This window comes from Gopherus flavomarginatus, chromosome 11, assembly GCF_025201925.1.
Source record: "Gopherus flavomarginatus isolate rGopFla2 chromosome 11, rGopFla2.mat.asm, whole genome shotgun sequence".
NCBI lineage: Eukaryota > Metazoa > Chordata > Testudines > Testudinidae > Gopherus > Gopherus flavomarginatus.
In genome coordinates this window covers 4,752,258-4,775,293 of record NC_066627.1, presented here as the reverse complement: position 1 = coordinate 4,775,293, position 23,036 = coordinate 4,752,258, and the positions used below count along the sequence as shown (strand labels likewise).

The window sequence follows — 23,036 nt, the reverse complement described above, 5'->3', positions numbered from 1 at the left end:
AAGAAAAGGTACAATAGAAGGAAGATCAAAGCCAGGTCCCAGGCTGAAAGTCACGCCTGCAACTGATCAATCACCAAACCCAGAGGCAGCGTGACACAACAAGACCCATAAACTCTGGATTCAAACTAAAGCCTACAGAAAGGATGGGTGAGATGGAAGATTTTGGAGGGTAACATTCTGCTGCCAACGTGGAAGGGCATCGGTGCCTGCCCAGCAGCGACCCAGCTTGTCCTTGTGCCCAGCTTTCCTGGCCAGTTAGCCGCCACAAGCTACAAACCCAAGCTGCAAAATCAAGCCACAAACTCAAGCTATGTTCAGGACTGGTAACTATGCAGCAGCTGCAGAACATCTGATGTGTGTGTGTGTGTGTGTAGGTATTAGGTATAATATGTGTATATGGATTAAAATATTAGTTATTGGTCATAAATCAAATTATCATAATAAATGTGGCATCTTTGTCTTGCCCCCTGAAAAGATCCTGTGTAGTTTTGTCTGTACAACAAAACTCATGGGGACCGGAAGTGCTTCTGAGATCTGCACCTGTGTTTGTGTGTCGGATCGGTGCCTCATCAGCCCCATAGGGGTTCTCCAAAGCGTGAGAGGGGAGTGGGGTCTAGGGGCTTGGGAGGGACTGGGAGCCAGGACTCATGGGTTCTGTCCCTGACTCTGAGAGGGGAATGGGGTCCTCTGCTTAGAGAGCAGGGAGGCTGGGACTCAGGACTCCTGGGTTCTATCCCAAACTCGGGGAGGGGAATAGGACCTAATGCAGGGGTCCCCAATGTGGTGCCCACCATGGCATCCAAGTGTGCCCATGTACTGGGCAGCGGATGAGCATCTGCTGAAATTCAGCAGCATTTCGGCAGCGCCACCTCTGGATGACACCGCTTGTCGGTGGCATTTTGGCCAATGCACATCGTCTGGCACCCACCCGAGGAAAAAAGTTGGGGACCACTGATCTAGTGGGTTAGAACAGAGAGGGACTCGCAACCAGGATTGCTAGGTTGTGTTCCAGACCTGAGAGAGGTTTTCAGCATTTAGCCCCATAAATTGCGAAGATGAGTGGGGATGAGTGAGTCTGCATGGTTTGTAACAAGCACTGCAGTGGATTCGAGTCTGGCCTCATATTGGGGGCACTGACTCACCTGGTTCAGGTGAGCCAGGAACAGAATATGGAACCTTTCCCCTCTGGGTGGGGGCAGCTCCCAACCGGCCCCAGAGCAGGGACTGGCTGGCTCAGGAATCGGTTCTGTTAGGCACCATCTGCCTTCTCCTCCAGGCGACTAGACGCTTTGAAACAAAAGCCCCATGTGAGCAGCAGGGGCCTTCTTGCCCCCTCCCTTGGGGTTCCAGTTGCCAGGGATGGCCAGGAGCCGACCCCACAGCCCAGCTGCAGCCGGCTTCCCTTGCCTCCTCATTTCCTGTGAATACAGAGGTGCTACTGAACGCCCAGCCACGCAGGGGCCATCTCCCTCGGCTGCGGTGGCATGGCTGGGGGCTGTCACTGCACTTCCTGTGTTTGTCACTTTTCTGAGCGAAGCAGGGACAGGGCTGGTGGCTGAGCTGAGAACCCAGCTCCCACCCTAGAGTGACTGGCTCCGCATTATGCTAACTCACCTTCTGCCAGTGCTGGGTAAGTGACCTCCCTCAGCCCCCATCCCTCTGTGTGTCTATCCAGAGATCCCCCTCATCCCCCAGCCCTCCAGGCCTCTCCACCCCCAGCGCCTCCCAGGAGCTCTCACCCCATAATGGTCCTCACTCGGTTGGGGAGCGTGGCCTATTGATCATGGCCACAACCCCTGACTGCCAAGGAGGGTGCAGGGAGGGCCCCCCCCGATTCCACTAGGCTCCAACCCAGGGGCCTTTGACCTACCAGTGGTCTGGCAACCAAGGCTGCTTAAGGCTGTCCTCCCTGGGCCAATTCCTCTCATCCCCAAATGGGTACGTTTAGTCCAAGGCTTTCCCATGGTAGGGAATTCCAAACCAAATAAGTAAGAGGGGGTTACCCATGTCCAAGCTTCACAGGTGAGGGGGCCATGGATACTTCCCTCTCTGGGGGACAGAAGAGGGGTCCTCCCATCCCTCAGGGAGGGGCCCTTTCGGCTGTTGTGTCAGAGCCTTAGGCTTCCCTTTTCTCTGTACTACTGGAGCCAGGGGCTGCAGGTCTGCTCACCTTTGAATGCCTCCAGATGGAGCATTTGCTGCAGGTGTGGCAGGGTGGGGGGAGGATCTGGTTGAGCCCAAAATAATCCCTTAACCCCTTGTTGCCCAGTGTGGGGTTTGTAAACCCCATCACACACACCCTCTCCAGATTGTCCCCCGGCCCATGTCTGAAGAATCCTAGAATCACAGAATATCAGGGTTGGAAGGGACCTCAGGAGGTATCTAGTCCAACCCCCTGCTCAAAGTAGGGTGACCAGCTAGCGAGAGTGAAAAATGGTGACACTTTTTTTCAAGGTGCGCAGTATAGTTCTCTATATAAGACAAGCCCCCTACTATCAAGGTGGTCCTGTTGGGATGTCTGGTCACCCTAGCTGTCCCCAGCCGGGAGTGGTGTCTCCAGTCCTTGCTAAAAGGCCCTTGCTGGAGAGGTGTGTTGGGTGGGGGGTGCACTCCCCTCTCATCCCACTGCAGGGTTTGAAAGTGCCAGTGGGTGGGAATCATTGGGGGTCCCCTCCAGCCCTCTCCCCTCCCCACGGGCAAGATGTCTCCTTTGGAATCCAGCAGCAGCATCACTTGAGATTCCTGGCCAGGGTTACCCCGGCTCATGACAGCCGTTTCTCCTTTCTCCCAAGATTGGCTTCCCACCTCCAGAGTTCTTCCCACCCCCACGCTAGCCCCTCGTAACGTCGTCCCCCCCTTAACGATCTCCTTTCCTCTTCCATTCCCATGTCCCCGCTCCGGGGGCTCTGACCTGTTCTCTTCTCCCACGCAGCCTGTCTCCTGACTGTCCCACAGCTGGTCTCACCTGCAGGTAATCATCTCTCCTGCATCCTTGAGATGCTACCTCTGGGGTCGGGGAGAGTCTTGGAGTGGGGGGAGGCTCCCCTCTGAGCACACAGTGGGGGTTGCAAGTGTGACACAGAGGGAAGCCTGTTGCATTTCCCTGCGATCAAACAGATGGCAGCTCAGACCCAGCCTCCTGTGGACGGGGACTGGAGAGCATCCCTGCCCGAGGCCTGGTTGGTGAGATGAGTTTGTGGGGTCTCGGTTCCCAGCGAGACAGGGGCTTGCCACAGTCATTGACTTGTCCCTGCACTGACAGCCTCAACAGAGGGCTTGGCATTGTGTGGGGAAGAGTTTGAGAGGTCCCAAGAAGCCCCCTTCACAGAATCTGTCTCTCCTTTCAGCTGCAGTGCCTCGGCTTCCCCCCACACACACACAATCTCCACTGGCCACAGACGTTTGGAGACACAGGAGTGGCGGGGTAGGGGAGCGAGGGGGGTTGGATTTGCCAGTGAGGTGGGCTGACTGAGCTACAGGTCTGGGGGTCCCTGCTGGGTCTAACCTGGGCCAGACTCCAGCACTGGCTGTCATGTAAACCCTCTGCAATTACAGATACCAGCCCTCAGCTCTGTCACCGACTGTGAGCCCACGGGGCCCCCCTCCCGCACTGGGGGATCTCTGACCCTCGGCCCCACAGTGCCTGCCAGTGCACTCAGTATGACCCTCTGCCCAGCCCCAGGGTGCTGCATGCTGGGTTGTCCAGCTGGACATGCTGGGCCCACCGAGCTGGGCAGATGGATCCATCCACACAGGGCCAAGCCTTGTCTGTAGCTGTCCCAGGTGCAGAGGATACTTGAGAGGAACGGGCCATGGAACCTGGGCTCTCCTCTCAACCGACGAGTGTCCCTTCAGAGCAGGGGATGGCACATTTTGTGGGACCCTTTGGGGGGCACATGGCCGGGCTGCACGCAGAGCTGCCAGGCGCTGCAGAGCCGATACCTTCAAGCAGCAATTGAAAAACAGGCTGCAAAACCCACCCAGTCGTGGAGGAAACCCATCCCCCTGCTCACATCCGGCTGCACTTCTCACCGTCCTCCCTCACCCGGCAGCTGCAGTTCAGCAGAGACGAGGCCTCCACTGGGCCCTGGGAGCCACACAGCTCAGGAGAGGGAAAGGGAGCTGGTGCACATGGGCAGCATGTGAACCACCCATTGTGGGAGGCTAGTCCCCAGCCCACTCCTTCTGTCCACCTTCCCTGCCAGAGCCCCAGCCCCCACCCACCCCTTCCCTGCCCCAGTCACCCCAAGTCCCAGCCTGGACTGGGGCCACGGGGGAAGAGCAGGGAACCATGAGAGGGCCTTGGGGTGGAGTATAAGCAGAGCCACACCTGGCTGTTTGGGGAGCCTTAGCCTCCACTGGCCTGTGAGACCCACTTCCCGTGCTGGTGACCCTGAGAGAGCCAACATGGATCACGCATGGGGATCGGCCTATGTAAGAAAAACTGCAATTGTGCCCTGGGGGCTATGCTGGGCAATCTGCTCCTGTGTCCATGCCATGGCACGGGGAATTCAAAGCTAATGGCAGCGCTCAGAGTTTCAAGGGGGCCACTCATTGATGGGTGAGATGGAGCAACCTAAATAGAGAAGTCCTGTAACCACCATCTCCCTGGTTTTCCTTCTCTCCCACCTCCACAGCATTTCCAGACGTGGCTCCCCGGGCCCCGACACTGTCTGTGAACCCCCACAGACCAGCCTACCTCTCTGGGGAATCCCTGAGCCTTACATGCTCCGCGCCTGGAGGGGACGAGGTGGTGCAATTCCAGCTGTGGAAGAATGGGGCAGCACAGCCCCCCATGGACAGCCACAGGCAGCGGGTTCACAGCTTCCCTCTGGCACAGCTTGGGTTGCAGGACTCCGGGACGTACACCTGTTTGTACCATGTACAGCAATCCAAAGGACAGAGGCAATCCTGGAGGAGTAACCCCGTCTCCATCTCTGTCTATGGTACCATCAGCAAGCACCTGCTCTGGGGCTGTGGCTGTGTGGGCAGGTTATTAAAGATTGCGGGGGGAGGAGGAGAGCAGTTTCCTTTTCTTCCAGGCAGGCATGGGCTGGGAAGCTGAGCGCCCGGGTGTGACAATATTGTGCCCAGCAGGTGTCAGGGGAGGAGATGCCACCTCCAATGGGTTATCAGCGGATGGGGGGATGTTCCCACTGGGTTATTGGGGAGTGTGATTTACCGGTGCTTTATCACAGGATATTTCATAGATGGGGAGCTCAGTCCTGGATCAGCAGATGGGAGGAGAGTCTAATGGATGTTTCTATGCCAGGGTCTCGCTACCACCTATTCCCTGCTGCCCCACTCCGGGGAATCCCCTGCTGCACTGATCCTCTATCACTATTCCAGACCCCCCACCCAAGTAAGAGCCATCTCCTCCATCCAGCATTGTCCAGCCCCCTTGCCAGCCCCCCACCTCTCCCTGAATCCTCCTACTCTGTCTACATATCACCCTCACCCGTTCAGCTCCCGGCAGCATCAGGGTGCAGATTCCCCACCCAAAGCAGGGAGCGGATCTGGGAAGGGGACCCCAAGCCCCATAGAGGCTGCCTGGTTGGAACTGGTGGTGGATATGGGGACCAGTAGGGTGTACAGCTGCAGGTACTGGTGAAGGGAACTTGGGCAAGACATCCTGCCCCGACAGAGCAGTGCTGTGCGGATGTCAGTGATGGGGGAGTTCCTGTGTCCATCGCTGGTGATTTCATTGTACTTCCAAAACTTTTGGCAACCGCATGATCACTGGTCATGCAGCAGCAATTCCTTGGTAAACACGGCATTGGAATCTGTTGGTTTTCCATCCAGCAGAGGAAGATGGTGAGAGTCAAACCCAGCAATCCGCTGCTCTTCAGCCTTGCTCGGGGCCCGCGTTTCACTGCCACACAAACAGAGCTGGTACACGCACGGTTCTGCAGATCTGCAGCATTGTAGAGAGCTAAATAGTCCCTGATTAAAAGAGGGGGGCAAGGAGATCCGGGGAATTGTAGACCAGCCGGCACAGCTTCAATACCTAGAAAGATACTGGAGCAAATTATTAAACTGGAGGATAATAGGGTGATGAGAGAGAACCAGCAAGAAAAAATCACACCAAAGCAACCTCATTTCCTCCTTTGATAACGCTAGTGACTTAGGGCATAGAGAGGAAACTGGAGACGTGATGTACCTCGATCTGAGTCAGACCTTTGACACGGGGCCACATGCCATTCTCACAAGCAAAGCAGGGAAATGTGGTCTAGATGAAATTACTGTAAGGTGGTTGCACACCTGGTTGAACAAGCATACTCAGAGAGTGGCAATCAATGGTTTGCTATCAGACCGGGAGGGCGTATCTAGCGGGGTCCCACAGGGTAGGTCCTGGCTCCGGTACCATTCAATATTTTCATTAATGACTTCAGTAGTGGAGTAGCGAGTATGCTTGTAACATCTGTAGATGACACAAAGCTGGGAGGGGTTGCAAGCACTTTGGAGGGCAGGTGTAAAATTCAAAATAACCTTGACAAATTGGAGACTTGGTCTCAATTCAACAAGATGAAAGTTGGTGAAGACAAGTGCAAAGTACTTCACTTAGGCAGGAAAAATCAAATGCGCAACTACAAACTGGAGAATAACCGAGTAGGTGGTAGCACTGCTGAGAAAGATCAGGGGGTGACAGTGGATAATGTGTTGAATATGAGTCATCAGTCTGATGCCGCTGCACGAACAGCTAATATGATTCTAAGTGTATGAACAGGCATGTTGTGGGTGAGACACAGGAGGTCATCATCCCATTCTACTCGCCACTGGTGAGGCCCCAGCTGGAGAACTGTGTCCAGATCTGGGCCCTGCACGTTAGGAAAGATGTGGACACATGGGGAGCGTCCACAGAAGAGGAACAAGAACAATCAAAGGTTTAACAAACCTGACCTACAAGGAAAAGTGAAAAAATCTGGGCACGTTTTACTCTGAGGGGGGCATGATGACAACCTTCAGACATGTGAAGGGCTGTCACGGAGGACAGGGATTGATTGTTCTCCATGTGCACTGAAGGCAGGACAAGGAGTGATGGGCTTCACCTGCAGCAAAGGAGACTGAGGTTAGAGATGAGGACAAACTTTCTAGCTCTAACGGGAGTTGAGCTTTAAAGGGCGGTTGTGGAATCTCCATCACTGGTGGTTTTCAAGACCAGGCAGGACAAACCCTGTCAGGGCTGGTCTGGGTTTACTGGCCTGGTCTCAGCACAGAGGGCTGGACTAGATGCCCTCTTGGGTCCCTTCCAGCCTGACCTTTCGATGATGCTAAATGCCCAAAACATGCCGTGGCTGCTGCTCTGAGCGTCCATATCTCTCACAGCCACACATACATTCAACTGCAGCCATGTGCGGTTTCATTGCTGTCTCTCTCTGTCTATTATTCTGGTGTCCCAGGCCCCTCTCTCCCCCCCAAAACATTTCTCCCTGGCTTAAGGGGATCAGCGCCATGGGAAGCCCTTCTCAGGGGTGGCTGGCTGAACCATAACCAGAGACATGAGGGTTTTTGCAGGGTGAGTATGGAAACTTACACTGGGTGATTCACAGACTCTTCGATTTCCAGGCCAGAGGGTCAAGCTAGTCTGCTCTCTTGTAGGCCGGAAAACATCCTGTCCTAGGAATGGGACTCAGGGAGGGCTCTCAGGAGCTTGGGGAGAGGGCATGGGGATGCTTATGAGACTCTCTCATTCAATGTTTCTCATTGAACCCTGTGTTTTTCAGACCATCCCGCAGCCCCGGCCCTGTCCGTGAGCCCTCAGCGCCCTGTGTACCTCCCTGGAGAAGCTGTTACCCTCCAGTGCATGGCTCCCCCTGGAGCTCACCCAGCTACAGGATTCCAGCTCTCCAGGGTTGGTGGAAGGAACCTCTCATCTGGAAGCAGTGACACCCACACCCTGAGCATCACGGGGCTGGGTGATGCTGGGTCCTTCACCTGCCTGTACTGGATATGCCCATCCAGACCGTGTATCCAGTCCTGGGAGAGCCGCCCCATCTCCATCAATGTAACAGGTGAGCTCTGCGCTGACTCTCACACATTTCCCCCTCAGGTGTAGGGATATTTTATTCATCTGTCTTGCAGTCATGGATGTGGATTTGCTCTTGGTCTTGGTCTCCTTTTGCTGCTGTGTTTGAGTTTGATTCACTTTCTAATCTAGTCGGTCAGTTTTCCTCATCAAAGTGGCAGAATTTCTCTCCTGTTCTGTGGAATTTTTTCTTCACTTATCTTCCTTGAAGTCTCTCGTCCAATCAGATTGGGACCAACGTGGCTGCCTATCTGCCGTCAATATGGCAGTCCAATATGGACGCCCAACTGCCAATAACATGGCCACTCAAATACCAACAACATGACAGCCTAACTTCAAGCGACATTGCCGCCTGATGAATCCAGCATGAGTGCCCAAGTGCCTACAACGCGTCTGCCCCATATGGCCTCCATAGGCAGCTTGACCAGGATGATCAGCTACCAACACATGACAAAAACAAGAATGCTCCACTTTGCTGGTCTCTTTGACTGTAGATACCTCAGTCAGCCTGGCCTCAAGGTTGAGGAAACTGCCATGGGTCAGTGGGACTTTAGAGAAGGTGGGTGAGAAGGGAATTTTACTATCAAAGCACCTGCTGACTCCTCTCCATTGGGCTCCCCTCAGATCCACCTTCCCAGCCAGTGCTGAGCGTAGATCCCCAAACGGGAGAGGTGAGAGAAGGGCTCCCCCTGCTCATCAGCTGCATCGCCCCTGGTGACACTGGTGATCGGAGGTTTCACTTCTACAAGGGTGGAGATGAGCTCGTTCCTGGGGACGTTGAGTCTGAGATCAGCACCACAGAGCCCGGCACCAGCTCTGTGAACGTCTCAGTGCTTAGAATCCCCCAGGCCGGTCCCAACAACACCGGGGTATTCACCTGCGGGTACGAGGAGAATGTGGGTGGAAGGTGGATCCCATCCCCCAGGAGCCGGGCCGTGAACGTCACCGTGAACATCACAGCGACAGGTGAGTTTCCCTATCCAGAGAGTGTCTGCCCAGCTCCGACAGATAGAGCATTACTTCTGGTTCCTGACCAGTCCCTTGTCACCTTTTCTCTTCTCTCACAAGCAGCCTTGGCCCAACCTAGGAATATGCTGCTGGCATGTGGGATCCTCGTGGTTCTGGGCTTGGCTCTGGCTGCCCTCGTCTGCTACTGCAGGAGGAACAAGAGAGGTACGTCAGAGAATTATGGGCACCAGACAGTCCAAAGCTCTAGTTATTTGAGTCGTCCTTGAATCCCAAAACTAAGCCAAAACCTGCTTGTCTCCTTCTCTGCACCCTGGTGAGTTGTTCCTTAACTGGCCTCATGGGTGGTGTTGAGTGACATTATCAGAGCTGAGTTAGCTGCCCCTGTGGGGCTCCCAGACCCCGCCCCAGCTCCAGCAAAGGAGAGACTGGGATGGGGAATGGGATCGGCATGGGAGCAGAAGACTCTGCCAAGCCCCTGTAATATTCTCAGCTCACAAGGAGCAGGCAAGCCCCTGCTGAAATGTCTGGGGTTCCCTCCAGCACAGGACTGGTGGGTCATCAGCATGTGAACACGTAGTGGAAATGGAAAAGCACCTGTAATAAGAAATGCTCATAGTCCTGCTAAAATAAAAGGACCTTCTCTTGTCCACCATAATATTGTAATGCCATGAGCAGCTCCCAAGACTTCAGCAGTGAGTCTATGGGGAACCAATGTAAACAGTGATGTTAAATGATGTTCTGTACTTCGAGATGAGAATCACTTGAGGGGCAGGTCAATGAAAACCTGTAGACCCTATCACGCGTGTATTGGTGAAAATAACGATGAATATACATTGCCAATCAATGGGTTGTAACCTGTACACCCTATCACGCGTGTATTGGTGAAAATAACGATGAATATACATTGCCAATCAATGGGTTGTAACCTGTAGACCCTATCACGCGTGTATTGGTGAAAATAACGATGAATATACATTGCCAATCAATGGGTTGTAACCTGTACACCCTATCACGCGTGTATTGGTGAAAATAACGATGAATATACATTGCCAATCAATGGGTTGTAACCTGTACACCCTATCACGCGTGTATTGGTGAAAATAACGATGAATATGCATTGCCAATCAATGGGTTGTAACCTGTACACCCTATCACGCGTGTATTGGTGAAAATAACGATGAATATGCATTGCCAATCAATGGGTTGTAACCTGTACACCCTATCACGCGTGTATTGGTGAAAATAACGATGAATATGCATTGCCAATCAATGGGTTGTAACCTGTACACCCTATCACGCGTGTATTGGTGAAAATAACGATGAATATACATTGCCAATCAATGGGTTGTAACCTGTACACCCTATCACGCGTGTATTGGTGAAAATAACGATGAATATACATTGCCAATCAATGGGTTGTAACCTGTACACCCTATCACGCGTGTATTGGTGAAAATAACGATGAATATACATTGCCCATCAATGGGTTGTAACCTGTACACCCTATCACGCGTGTATTGGTGAAAATAACGATGAATATACATTGCCAATCAATGGGTTGTAACCTGTACACCCTATCACGCGTGTATTGGTGAAAATAACGATGAATATACATTGCCAATCAATGGGTTGTAACCTGTACACCCTATCACGCGTGTATTGGTGAAAATAACGATGAATATACATTGCCAATCAATGGGTTGTAACCTGTAGACCCTATCACGCGTGTATTGGTGAAAATAACGATGAATATACATTGCCAATCAATGGGTTGTAACCTGTACACCCTATCACGCGTGTATTGGTGAAAATAACGATGAATATACATTGCCAATCAATGGGTTGTAACCTGTACACCCTATCACGCGTGTATTGGTGAAAATAACGATGAATATACATTGCCAATCAATGGGTTGTAACCTGTACATCCTATCACGCGTGTATTGGTGAAAATAACGATGAATATACATTGCCAATCAATGGGTTGTAACCTGTACACCCTATCACGCGTGTATTGGTGAAAATAACGATGAATATACATTGCCAATCAATGGGTTGTAACCTGTACACCCTATCACGCGTGTATTGGTGAAAATAACGATGAATATACATTGCCCATCAATGGGTTGTAACCTGTACACCCTATCACGCGTGTATTGGTGAAAATAACGATGAATATACATTGCCAATCAATGGGTTGTAACCTGTAGCACCCTATCACGCGTGTATTGGTGAAAATAACGATGAATATACATTGCCAATCAATGGGTTGTAACCTGTACACCCTATCACGCGTGTATTGGTGAAAATAACGATGAATATACATTGCCAATCAATGGGTTGTAACCTGTAGCACCCTATCACGCGTGTATTGGTGAAAATAACGATGAATATACATTGCCAATCAATGGGTTGTAACCTGTACACCCTATCACGCGTGTATTGGTGAAAATAACGATGAATATACATTGCCAATCAATGGGTTGTAACCTGTACACCCTATCACGCGTGTATTGGTGAAAATAACGATGAATATACATTGCCAATCAATGGGTTGTAACCTGTACACCCTATCACGCGTGTATTGGTGAAAATAACGATGAATATACATTGCCAATCAATGGGTTGTAACCTGTACACCCTATCACGCGTGTATTGGTGAAAATAACGATGAATATACATTGCCAATCAATGGGTTGTAACCTGTACACCCTATCACGCGTGTATTGGTGAAAATAACGATGAATATACATTGCCAATCAATGGGTTGTAACCTGTACACCCTATCACGCGTGTATTGGTGAAAATAACGATGAATATACATTGCCAATCAATGGGTTGTAACCTGTACACCCTATCACGCGTGTATTGGTGAAAATAACGATGAATATACATTGCCAATCAATGGGTTGTAACCTGTACACCCTATCACGCGTGTATTGGTGAAAATAACGATGAATATACATTGCCAATCAATGGGTTGTAACCTGTACACCCTATCACGCGTGTATTGGTGAAAATAACGATGAATATACATTGCCAATCAATGGGTTGTAACCTGTAGACCCTATCACGCGTGTATTGGTGAAAATAACGATGAATATACATTGCCAATCAATGGGTTGTAACCTGTAGACCCTATCACGCGTGTATTGGTGAAAATAACGATGAATATACATTGCCAATCAATGGGTTGTAACCTGTAGACCCTATCACGCGTGTATTGGTGAAAATAACGATGAATATACATTGCCAATCAATGGGTTGTAACCTGTAGACCCTATCACGCGTGTATTGGTGAAAATAACGATGAATATACATTGCCAATCAATGGGTTGTAACCTGTAGACCCTATCACGCGTGTATTGGTGAAAATAACGATGAATATACATTGCCAATCAATGGGTTGTAACCTGTACACCCTATCACGCGTGTATTGGTGAAAGTAACGATGAATATACATTGCCAATCAATGGGTTGTAACCTGTACACCCTATCACGCGTGTATTGGTGAAAGTAACGATGAATATACATTGCCAATCAATGGGTTGTAACCTGTACACCCTATCACGCGTGTATTGGTGAAAATAACGATGAATATACATTGCCAATCAATGGGTTGTAACCTGTACACCCTATCACGCGTGTATTGGTGAAAATAACGATGAATATACATTGCCAATCAATGGGTTGTAACCTGTACACCCTATCACGCGTGTATTGGTGAAAATAACGATGAATATACATTGCCAATCAATGGGTTGTAACCTGTACACCCTATCACGCGTGTATTGGTGAAAATAACGATGAATATACATTGCCAATCAATGGGTTGTAACCTGTACACCCTATCACGCGTGTATTGGTGAAAATAACGATGAATATACATTGCCAATCAATGGGTTGTAACCTGTAGACCCTATCACGCGTGTATTGGTGAAAATAACGATGAATATACATTGCCAATCAATGGGTTGTAACCTGTAGACCCTATCACGCGTGTATTGGTGAAAATAACGATGAATATACATTGCCAATCAATGGGTTGTAACCTGTAGACCCTATCACGCGTGTATTGGTGAAAATAACGATGAATATACATTGCCAATCAATGGGTTGTAACCTGTACACCCTATCACGCGTGTATTGGTGAAAATAACGATGAATATACATTGCCAATCAATGGGTTGTGACCTGTACACCCTATCACGCGTGTATTGGTGAAAATAACGATGAATATACATTGCCAATCAATGGGTTGTGACCTGTACACCCTATCACGCGTGTATTGGTGAAAATAACGATGAATATACATTGCCAATCAATGGGTTGTAACCTGTACACCCTATCACGCGTGTATTGGTGAAAATAACGATGAATATACATTGCCAATCAATGGGTTGTACCTGTAGACCCTATCACGCGTGTATTGGTGAAAATAACGATGAATATACATTGCCAATCAATGGGTTGTAACCTGTACACCCTATCACGCGTGTATTGGTGAAAATAACGATGAATATACATTGCCAATCAATGGGTTGTAACCTGTACACCCTATCACGCGTGTATTGGTGAAAATAACGATGAATATACATTGCCAATCAATGGGTTGTAACCTGTAGACCCTATCACGCGTGTATTGGTGAAAATAACGATGAATATACATTGCCAATCAATGGGTTGTAACCTGTACACCCTATCACGCGTGTATTGGTGAAAATAACGATGAATATACATTGCCAATCAATGGGTTGTAACCTGTAGCACCCTATCACGCGTGTATTGGTGAAAATAACGATGAATATACATTGCCAATCAATGGGTTGTAACCTGTACACCCTATCACGCGTGTATTGGTGAAAATAACGATGAATATACATTGCCCATCAATGGGTTGTAACCTGTACACCCTATCACGCGTGTATTGGTGAAAATAACGATGAATATACATTGCCCATCAATGGGTTGTAACCTGTACACCCTATCACGCGTGTATTGGTGAAAATAACGATGAATATACATTGCCAATCAATGGGTTGTAACCTGTAGACCCTATCACGCGTGTATTGGTGAAAATAACGATGAATATACATTGCCAATCAATGGGTTGTAACCTGTACACCCTATCACGCGTGTATTGGTGAAAATAACGATGAATATACATTGCCAATCAATGGGTTGTAACCTGTACACCCTATCACGCGTGTATTGGTGAAAATAACGATGAATATACATTGCCAATCAATGGGTTGTAACCTGTACACCCTATCACGCGTGTATTGGTGAAAATAACGATGAATATACATTGCCAATCAATGGGTTGTAACCTGTACACCCTATCACGCGTGTATTGGTGAAAATAACGATGAATATACATTGCCAATCAATGGGTTGTAACCTGTACACCCTATCACGCGTGTATTGGTGAAAATAACGATGAATATACATTGCCAATCAATGGGTTGTAACCTGTACACCCTATCACGCGTGTATTGGTGAAAATAACGATGAATATACATTGCCAATCAATGGGTTGTAACCTGTACACCCTATCACGCGTGTATTGGTGAAAATAACGATGAATATACATTGCCCATCAATGGGTTGTAACCTGTAGACCCTATCACGCGTGTATTGGTGAAAATAACGATGAATATACATTGCCAATCAATGGGTTGTAACCTGTACACCCTATCACGCGTGTATTGGTGAAAATAACGATGAATATACATTGCCAATCAATGGGTTGTAACCTGTACACCCTATCACGCGTGTATTGGTGAAAATAACGATGAATATACATTGCCAATCAATGGGTTGTAACCTGTACACCCTATCACGCGTGTATTGGTGAAAGTAACGATGAATATACATTGCCAATCAGTGGGTTGTAACCTGTACACCCTATCACGCGTGTATTGGTGAAAATAACGATGAATATACATTGCCAATCAATGGGTTGTAACCTGTACACCCTATCACGCGTGTATTGGTGAAAATAACGATGAATATACATTGCCAATCAATGGGTTGTAACCTGTACACCCTATCACGCGTGTATTGGTGAAAATAACGATGAATATACATTGCCAATCAATGGGTTGTAACCTGTACACCCTATCACGCGTGTATTGGTGAAAATAACGATGAATATACATTGCCAATCAATGGGTTGTAACCTGTACACCCTATCACGCGTGTATTGGTGAAAATAACGATGAATATACATTGCCAATCAATGGGTTGTAACCTGTACACCCTATCACGCGTGTATTGGTGAAAATAACGATGAATATACATTGCCAATCAATGGGTTGTAACCTGTACACCCTATCACGCGTGTATTGGTGAAAATAACGATGAATATACATTGCCAATCAATGGGTTGTAACCTGTACACCCTATCACGCGTGTATTGGTGAAAATAACGATGAATATACATTGCCAATCAATGGGTTGTAACCTGTACACCCTATCACGCGTGTATTGGTGAAAATAACGATGAATATACATTGCCAATCAATGGGTTGTAACCTGTACACCCTATCACGCGTGTATTGGTGAAAATAACGATGAATATACATTGCCAATCAATGGGTTGTAACCTGTACACCCTATCACGCGTGTATTGGTGAAAATAACGATGAATATACATTGCCAATCAATGGGTTGTAACCTGTACACCCTATCACGCGTGTATTGGTGAAAATAACGATGAATGTACATTGCCAATCAATGGGTTGTAACCTGTACACCCTATCACGCGTGTATTGGTGAAAATAACGATGAATGTACATTGCCAATCAATGGGTTGTAACCTGTACACCCTATCACGCGTGTATTGGTGAAAATAACGATGAATATACATTGCCAATCAATGGGTTGTAACCTGTACACCCTATCACGCGTGTATTGGTGAAAATAACGATGAATATACATTGCCAATCAATGGGTTGTAACCTGTACACCCTATCACGCGTGTATTGGTGAAAATAACGATGAATATACATTGCCAATCAATGGGTTGTAACCTGTACACCCTATCACGCGTGTATTGGTGAAAATAACGATGAATATACATTGCCAATCAATGGGTTGTAACCTGTACACCCTATCACGCGTGTATTGGTGAAAATAACGATGAATATACATTGCCAATCAATGGGTTGTAACCTGTACACCCTATCACGCGTGTATTGGTGAAAATAACGATGAATATACATTGCCAATCAATGGGTTGTAACCTGTACACCCTATCACGCGTGTATTGGTGAAAATAACGATGAATATACATTGCCAATCAATGGGTTGTAACCTGTACACCCTATCACGCGTGTATTGGTGAAAATAACGATGAATGTACATTGCCAATCAATGGGTTGTAACCTGTACACCCTCAATGGGTTGTAACCTGTACACCCTATCACGCGTGTATTGGTGAAAATAACGATGAATATACATTGCCAATCAATGGGTTGTAACCTGTACACCCTATCACGCGTGTATTGGTGAAAATAACGATGAATATACATTGCCAATCAATGGGTTGTAACCTGTACACCCTATCACGCGTGTATTGGTGAAAATAACGATGAATATACATTGCCAATCAATGGGTTGTAACCTGTAGACCCCTATCACGCGTGTATTGGTGAAAATAACGATGAATATACATTGCCAATCAATGGTTGTAACCTGTACACCCTATCACGCGTGTATTGGTGAAAATAACGATGATATACATTGCCAATCAATGGGTTGTAACCTGTACACCCTATCACGCGTGATAATTGGTGAAAATAAACGATGAATATACATTGCCAATCAATGGGTTGTAACCTGTACACCCTATCACGCGTGTATTGGTGAAAATAACGATGAATATACATTGCCCATCAATGGGTTGTAAACCTGTACACCCTATCACGCGTGTATTGGTGAAAATAACGATGAATATACATTGCCAATCAATGGGTTGTAACCTGTACACCCTATCACGCGTGTATTGGTGAAATAACGATGAATATACATTGCCAATCAATGGGTTGTAACCTGTACACCCTATCACGCGTGTATTGGTGAAAATAACGATGAATATACATTGCCAATCAAATGGGTTGTAACCTGTACACCCTATCACGCGTGTATTGGTGAAAATAAAGATGAATATACATTGCCAATCAATGGGTTGTAACCTGTACACCCTATCACGCGTGTATTGGTGAAAATAACGATGAATATACATTGCCAATCATGGTGAAAATAACGATGAATATACATTGCCATCAATGGGTTGTAACCTGTACACCTATCACAGCGTGTATTGGTGAAAATAACGATGAATATACATTGCCAAATCAATGGGTTGTAACCTGTACACCCTATCACGCGTGTATTGGTGAAAATAACGATGAATATACATTGCCAATCAATGGGTTGTAACCTGTACACCCTATCAAGCGTGTATTGGTGAAAATAACGATGAATATACATTGCCAATCAATGGGTGTGAACCTGTACAACCCTATCACGCGGTAGTAGTGGTGAAAATAACGATGAATATACATTGCAATTCATGGTTGTAACCTGTACACCCTATCACGCGTGTATTGGTGAAAATAACGATGAATATACATTGCCAATCAATGGTTGTAACCTGTACACCCTATCACGCGTGTATTGGTGAAAAATAACGATGAATATACATTGCCCATCAATGGTTGTAACCTGTACACCCTATCACGCGTGTATTGGTGAAAATAACGATGAATATCATTGCCAATCAATGGGTTGTAACCTGTACACCCTATCACGCGTGTATTGGTGAAAATAACGATGAATATACATTGCCAATCAATGGGTTGTAACCTGTACACCCTATCACGCGTGTATTGGTGAAAATAACGATGAATATACATTGCCAATCAATGGGTTGTAACCTGTACACCCTATCACGCGTGTATTGGTGAAAATAACGATGAATATACATTGCCCATCAATGGGTTGTAACCTGTACACCCTATCACGCGTGTATTGGTGAAAATAACGATGAATATACATTGCCAATCAATGGGTTGTAACCTGTACACCCTATCACGCGTGTATTGGTGAAAATAACGATGAATATACATTGCCAATCAATGGGTTGTAACCTGTAGACCCTATCACGCGTGTATTGGTGAAAGTAACGATGAATATACATTGCCAATCAATGGGTTGTAACCTGTACACCCTATCACGCGTGTATTGGTGAAAATAACGATGAATATACACTTGCCAATCAATGGGTTGTAACCTGTACACCCTATCACGCGTGTATTGGTGAAAATAACGATGAATATACATTGCCAATCAATGGGTTGTAACCTGTACACCCTATCACGCGTGTATTGGTGAAAATAACGATGAATATACATTGCCAATCAATGGGTTGTAACCTGTACACCCTATCACGCGTGTATTGGTGAAAATAACGATGAATATACATTGCCAATCAATGGGTTGTACCCTGTACACCCTATCACGCGTGTATTGGTGAAAGTAACGATGAATATACATTGCCAATCAATGGGTTGTACCCTGTAGACCCTATCACGCGTGTATTGGTGAAAATAACGATGAATATACATTGCCAATCAATGGGTTGTAACCTGTACACCCTATCACGCGTGTATTGGTGAAAATAACGATGAATATACATTGCCAATCAATGGGTTGTACCCTGTACACCCTATCACGCGTGTATTGGTGAAAGTAACGATGAATATACATTGCCAATCAATGGGTTGTACCCTGTAGACCCTATCACGCGTGTATTGGTGAAAATAACGATGAATATACATTGCCAATCAATGGGTTGTAACATTCCAGTAGAAGGGGGGTCTCAGGAGTGTTCTGCAACATTTTATGCAATCAAAAATAGGCCCTTTTATTGCCCATTTTATAGTTGGGAAACTGAGGCACAAAGCAAGGACATGACTCGGCCAAGGTCCCACAGGAACTCTGTCGTAGAGTCAGGAATTGAATCTTTGTCTCCCAAGTTAAAGAACAATTCCACAACCCCTGGAGTATGCTTTCTTTCTAAAGAGGGTCTCAGGCAACTTGTTACGATTAGAAATGGTTTTCAATGATTTACAGGAATAGGGGATATGGTCTGGGTTTAGATCAAGTGTTAGGCTTTAAGGGTAAGGCTCGGTACTAGGCTTGTTAGGGGTTACGGTTAAGGTTGGGGGAAAGGTTATGGACAGGGTTAAGGCTATGGGTATAATAAAGGCTAGGAGTTAGGATTAAAGTCAGGAATGAAGACTAGGGTTAGATGTTAGGGTTAGGATTAGATTTTATTATTACCATAAAGATTAATGTTGGATTTTAGGGTTACAAGTAGATTTAGATCTTAAGTTTAGGTTCATAGATTCATCAATTCCAAGACTGGAAGAGACCCCTGATAATCTAATCTGATCCCCTGCATAACATGGGCCAGAGAACTTCCGCCAAATAACCCCTAGAGCAGAGCTTTTAGAAAAACACCCCTGTGACGGGTTGGATCACAGAAACCCCCTTGGGAGCTGCCAACTGATGTGCCAAGACTACATCTGCTCCTGTTTTCCCTGCCAGCTCAGGGCCCCAGCACCCTGTCTTGCTGAGCCAGACACTCCCCTCTGCTCCAACAAAGACCCAGGGTCTGAATTACCTGCCCCAAAACTGCAGGTTTTCCTGAAAACAGCTCACAGAAGTGTGCTTGTCTTTAACACTTAGATGCCCAACTCCCAATGGGGTCTAAACCCAAATAAATCCATTTTACCCTGTATAAAGCTTTTGCAGGGTAAACTCGTAAATTGTTCGCCCTCTGTAACACTGATAGAGAGATATGCACAGTTGTTTGCTCCCCCAGGTATTAATGCACACTCTGGGTTAATTAATAAGTAAAAAGTGATTTTATTAAATACAGAAAGTAGGATTTAAGTGGTTCCAAGTAGTAACAGACAGAACAAAGTAAATCACCAAGCAAAATAAAATAAAATGCGCAAATCTATGTCTAATCAAACTGAATACAGCTAATCTCACCCTCAGAGATGCTTCAGAAAGTTTTTTTGCTCAGGCTGGACACCTTCCAGGCCTGGGCACAATTCTTTTCCCTGGTACAGCTGTTGTTCCAGCTTAGGGGATAGCTAGGGGATTCTTCATGATTGCTCTTATCTCTCACTTTGTTCTCTTCCACCCCTTTATATATCTTTTGCATAAGGCGGGAATCCTTTTGTCCCTTTCTGAATTCCCACCCCCTCATTCTCAATGGAAAAACACCAGGTTAAAGCTGGATTCCAGTTCAGGTGACATGATCACATGTAAGACTTCATTACCCACTTGCCAGCACACACATGTACAGATTCCAAGATTCCAAACCACCATTAATGGCCCAAACGTTGCATAATTACAATAGGCCCTCAGAGTTATACTTCATATTTCTAGTTTCAGATACAAGAGTGGTACATTTATACAAATAGGATGACCACACTCAGTAGATTCTAAGCTTTGTAATGATACCTTACAAGAGACCTTTACATTATATTCACTTATTAAATTTTTATAAAACCATATACACTGCACCACATCACAATCCCATCTTGTTTTTAAAATTGTAAGTGATGGAGAATCCACCATGCCCCTTGGCAAATTGTTCCAATGGTTAGTTACTCTCACCATGCGAGATGTATGCCTTATTTCCACTCTGAATGTGCCTATCTTCAACTTCCAGCCCTTGGATCAGGTTAGCCCTTTTTCTGCTAGACTGAGGAGCAAACTATTAAATATTTGTTCCCCAGTAGATATTTATAAATAACTTTGAGGTTAGAGGATAAGGTTATGGTTAGGGTAAAGGTTAGGAGTTAGTGTTAAACTCAGGTGATGAGACTACATATAGATAGCAGCAGTGGGGTTAAGGTTAGATTTTAAGATTATGATAAAGGTTAATGTTTGATCAAAGGGTTACGGTTAGTTTGAAATGTAAGTATTAGGATAAAATTTCCTACGGAAAGGAGCAGCTGTTACATTTAGTGCTAAGAATAAGATTAGAAATTAGAGCCAACTGCTAAGATTAATGTTAAGAAAAGCTGATGGAACTAAATTTCAATATTAGAGTTAATGTGAAGGTCCTGGGTTCAGGTTAAGTTTAGGGAATCAGGGGAAAGATTTCTAAAACCTCAACAGTCTCCTAACTTTATGGATCTATGTTTAGTCAGTTCAACAAAACTGAACCAATGAAATCTGTGCCCCCATGCCCTGGTCAGGCAGTTGTCTCACCACACTTTGTCTATCTGCGGTTTAGTTCCGGAGCCTTCGCAATATCTGAGGGGATCTGAGCCCGGGGGAGGCGATGGGGAACTGGACTCCAGGGGTTGCCATGAGGAACCGAAACCCAGCAGTGTCGGAGTGGAGCTACCGGGAGAGGTAACAGGGATCTCTTAACAACAGAGTTTCAAATACCTCCACAATCCAGAGCCTCCTTGAGCCTGCAAATTCCTTGCAGAGAAAATAGTCGAGGGGGTGGGGGGAGAGAAACTGAACTGCACATTAGCTCCATCAACCTGTCATTCCCACTGGGGTCATAACCATGGGGGCTAAAATGTGAAAAATTCCACAGCTCCATCAATTCCCTTCTATTCCACCCTCACCATAGTCACCCTGAGCAGCACTTTGGGACAGGAAGTGAAGGAGAACCCCATATCCAATAGAGGCTGCAGGTGGGGCTCAGAGAGGCAGGATGGATCAGCTGATTGGGGGATGTGCTCAGGACACCTGGGATCCATCTCCAGCTGGGGGAGGGGGGGAGTTCCGAGGGAGGCCATTCTGTGTCTCAGTAACTCCCCTTGCTGCGGAGATTGGGGCAGTAGGAGGTGTTAGAAACTGACAGCAATTGTGGAACTGCTGCAAAGTAGGGGGTGACACACAGCGCAGGAGAATCCAGCATCCCGTACACAGCAGAGCAGGGCAGAATGGAACAAAGAAGGGCTGCGGGCGGGACACCGGGGTTCACAATGTGACACACGGGGGGGAAGCACCAGGGGATGGTTAATGATCGGGATCAGGTTGAGGGGCTGGTTTGATATCTCATTAGCGCCCCCTTGAGGGGGCAGTGAATTCACCTCTCCCCTCACTCCCCTGCTGCCCCATTCACTCTGACTCTGCTCTCCCCAGGGCTCCGATGTGTACACACTCCTGACCTTCCCCTCCTCTGCGACGTCCTGAGCACTGGGGGAGAGGAATGGACCATCGGGAACAGAGGGGGTGCTGCGCCGCGAGGGGCTGCCCCAGCACGTCCAGGGAGCCACTCGGTGAGGAGCAGGAAGAGAACCCAGAAATCCACACCCCAGCCTGGGCATCTCCTCCTGTGGCCGATCATCCAGCTGCCCTCATACACACCCAGACTGGGTCCCATCTCCTCCAGCAGGGGGCAGCAGGGACACACACACACACACACACACACACACAAACAAAGAGCAGGGCCCATCCCCATCAGCAGGAGGCAGAAGGAACATGGATACACACACACATACACACACAAACACATGTGGAGCAGGTCCCATCCCCTCCATCGGGGGCAGCAGGGACACACACACATAGCAGGTCCCATACCCTCCAGCAGGGGGCAGCAGGGACACACACACACACACACACACACACACACACACACACACACACAAAGAGCAGGGCCCATCCCCATCAGCAGGAGGCAGAAGGAACATGGATACACACACACATACACATGTGGAGCAGGTCCCATCCCCTCCATCGGGGGCAGCAGGGACACACACACATAGCAGGTCCCATGCCCTCCAGCAGGGGGCAGCAGAGGGACACACACACACACACACACACACACACACACACACACACACACACACACACACACACAAAGAGCAGGGCCCATCCCCATCAGCAGGAGGCAAAAGGAACATGGATACACACACACATACAAACACAAACACATGTGGAGCAGGTCCCATCCCCTCCATCGGGGGCAGCAGGGACACACACACACAGC

The 23,036-nt window shown here is 47.5% G+C and overlaps 2 protein-coding genes across 4 annotated transcripts in view; both read left to right on the top strand.

Moving 5' to 3' along the window:
• The window catches only part of LOC127031958 (Fc receptor-like protein 5), a 114,537-nt gene that overhangs the window by 57,384 nt on the left and 34,117 nt on the right, over positions 1-23,036 (top strand). The gene's annotated exons all lie outside the window — the stretch shown is intronic.
• On the top strand, positions 1,283-22,353 carry LOC127031959 (immunoglobulin superfamily member 1-like). Its single transcript, XM_050919029.1, has 8 exons — positions 1,283-1,630; positions 2,933-2,971; positions 4,638-4,946; positions 7,725-8,012; positions 8,651-8,992; positions 9,098-9,199; positions 21,321-21,442; positions 22,190-22,353. Exons 1-8 carry the CDS (start codon positions 1,603-1,605, stop codon positions 22,238-22,240), a joined length of 1,281 nt encoding a protein of 426 aa, XP_050774986.1. The 5' UTR covers positions 1,283-1,602; the 3' UTR covers positions 22,241-22,353.

Bases quoted from the DNA above. Each gene is read 5' to 3' on its own strand.
- LOC127031959 (XM_050919029.1), top strand. From the start codon at position 1,603: ATGCTAACTCACCTTCTGCCAGTGCTGG. The intron at 8,013-8,650 runs GTGAGCTCTGCG...GGCTCCCCTCAG, and splicing joins CATCTCCATCAATGTAACAG to ATCCACCTTCCCAGCCAGTG. The intron at 21,443-22,189 runs GTAACAGGGATC...TGCTCTCCCCAG, and splicing joins GAGTGGAGCTACCGGGAGAG to GGCTCCGATGTGTACACACT.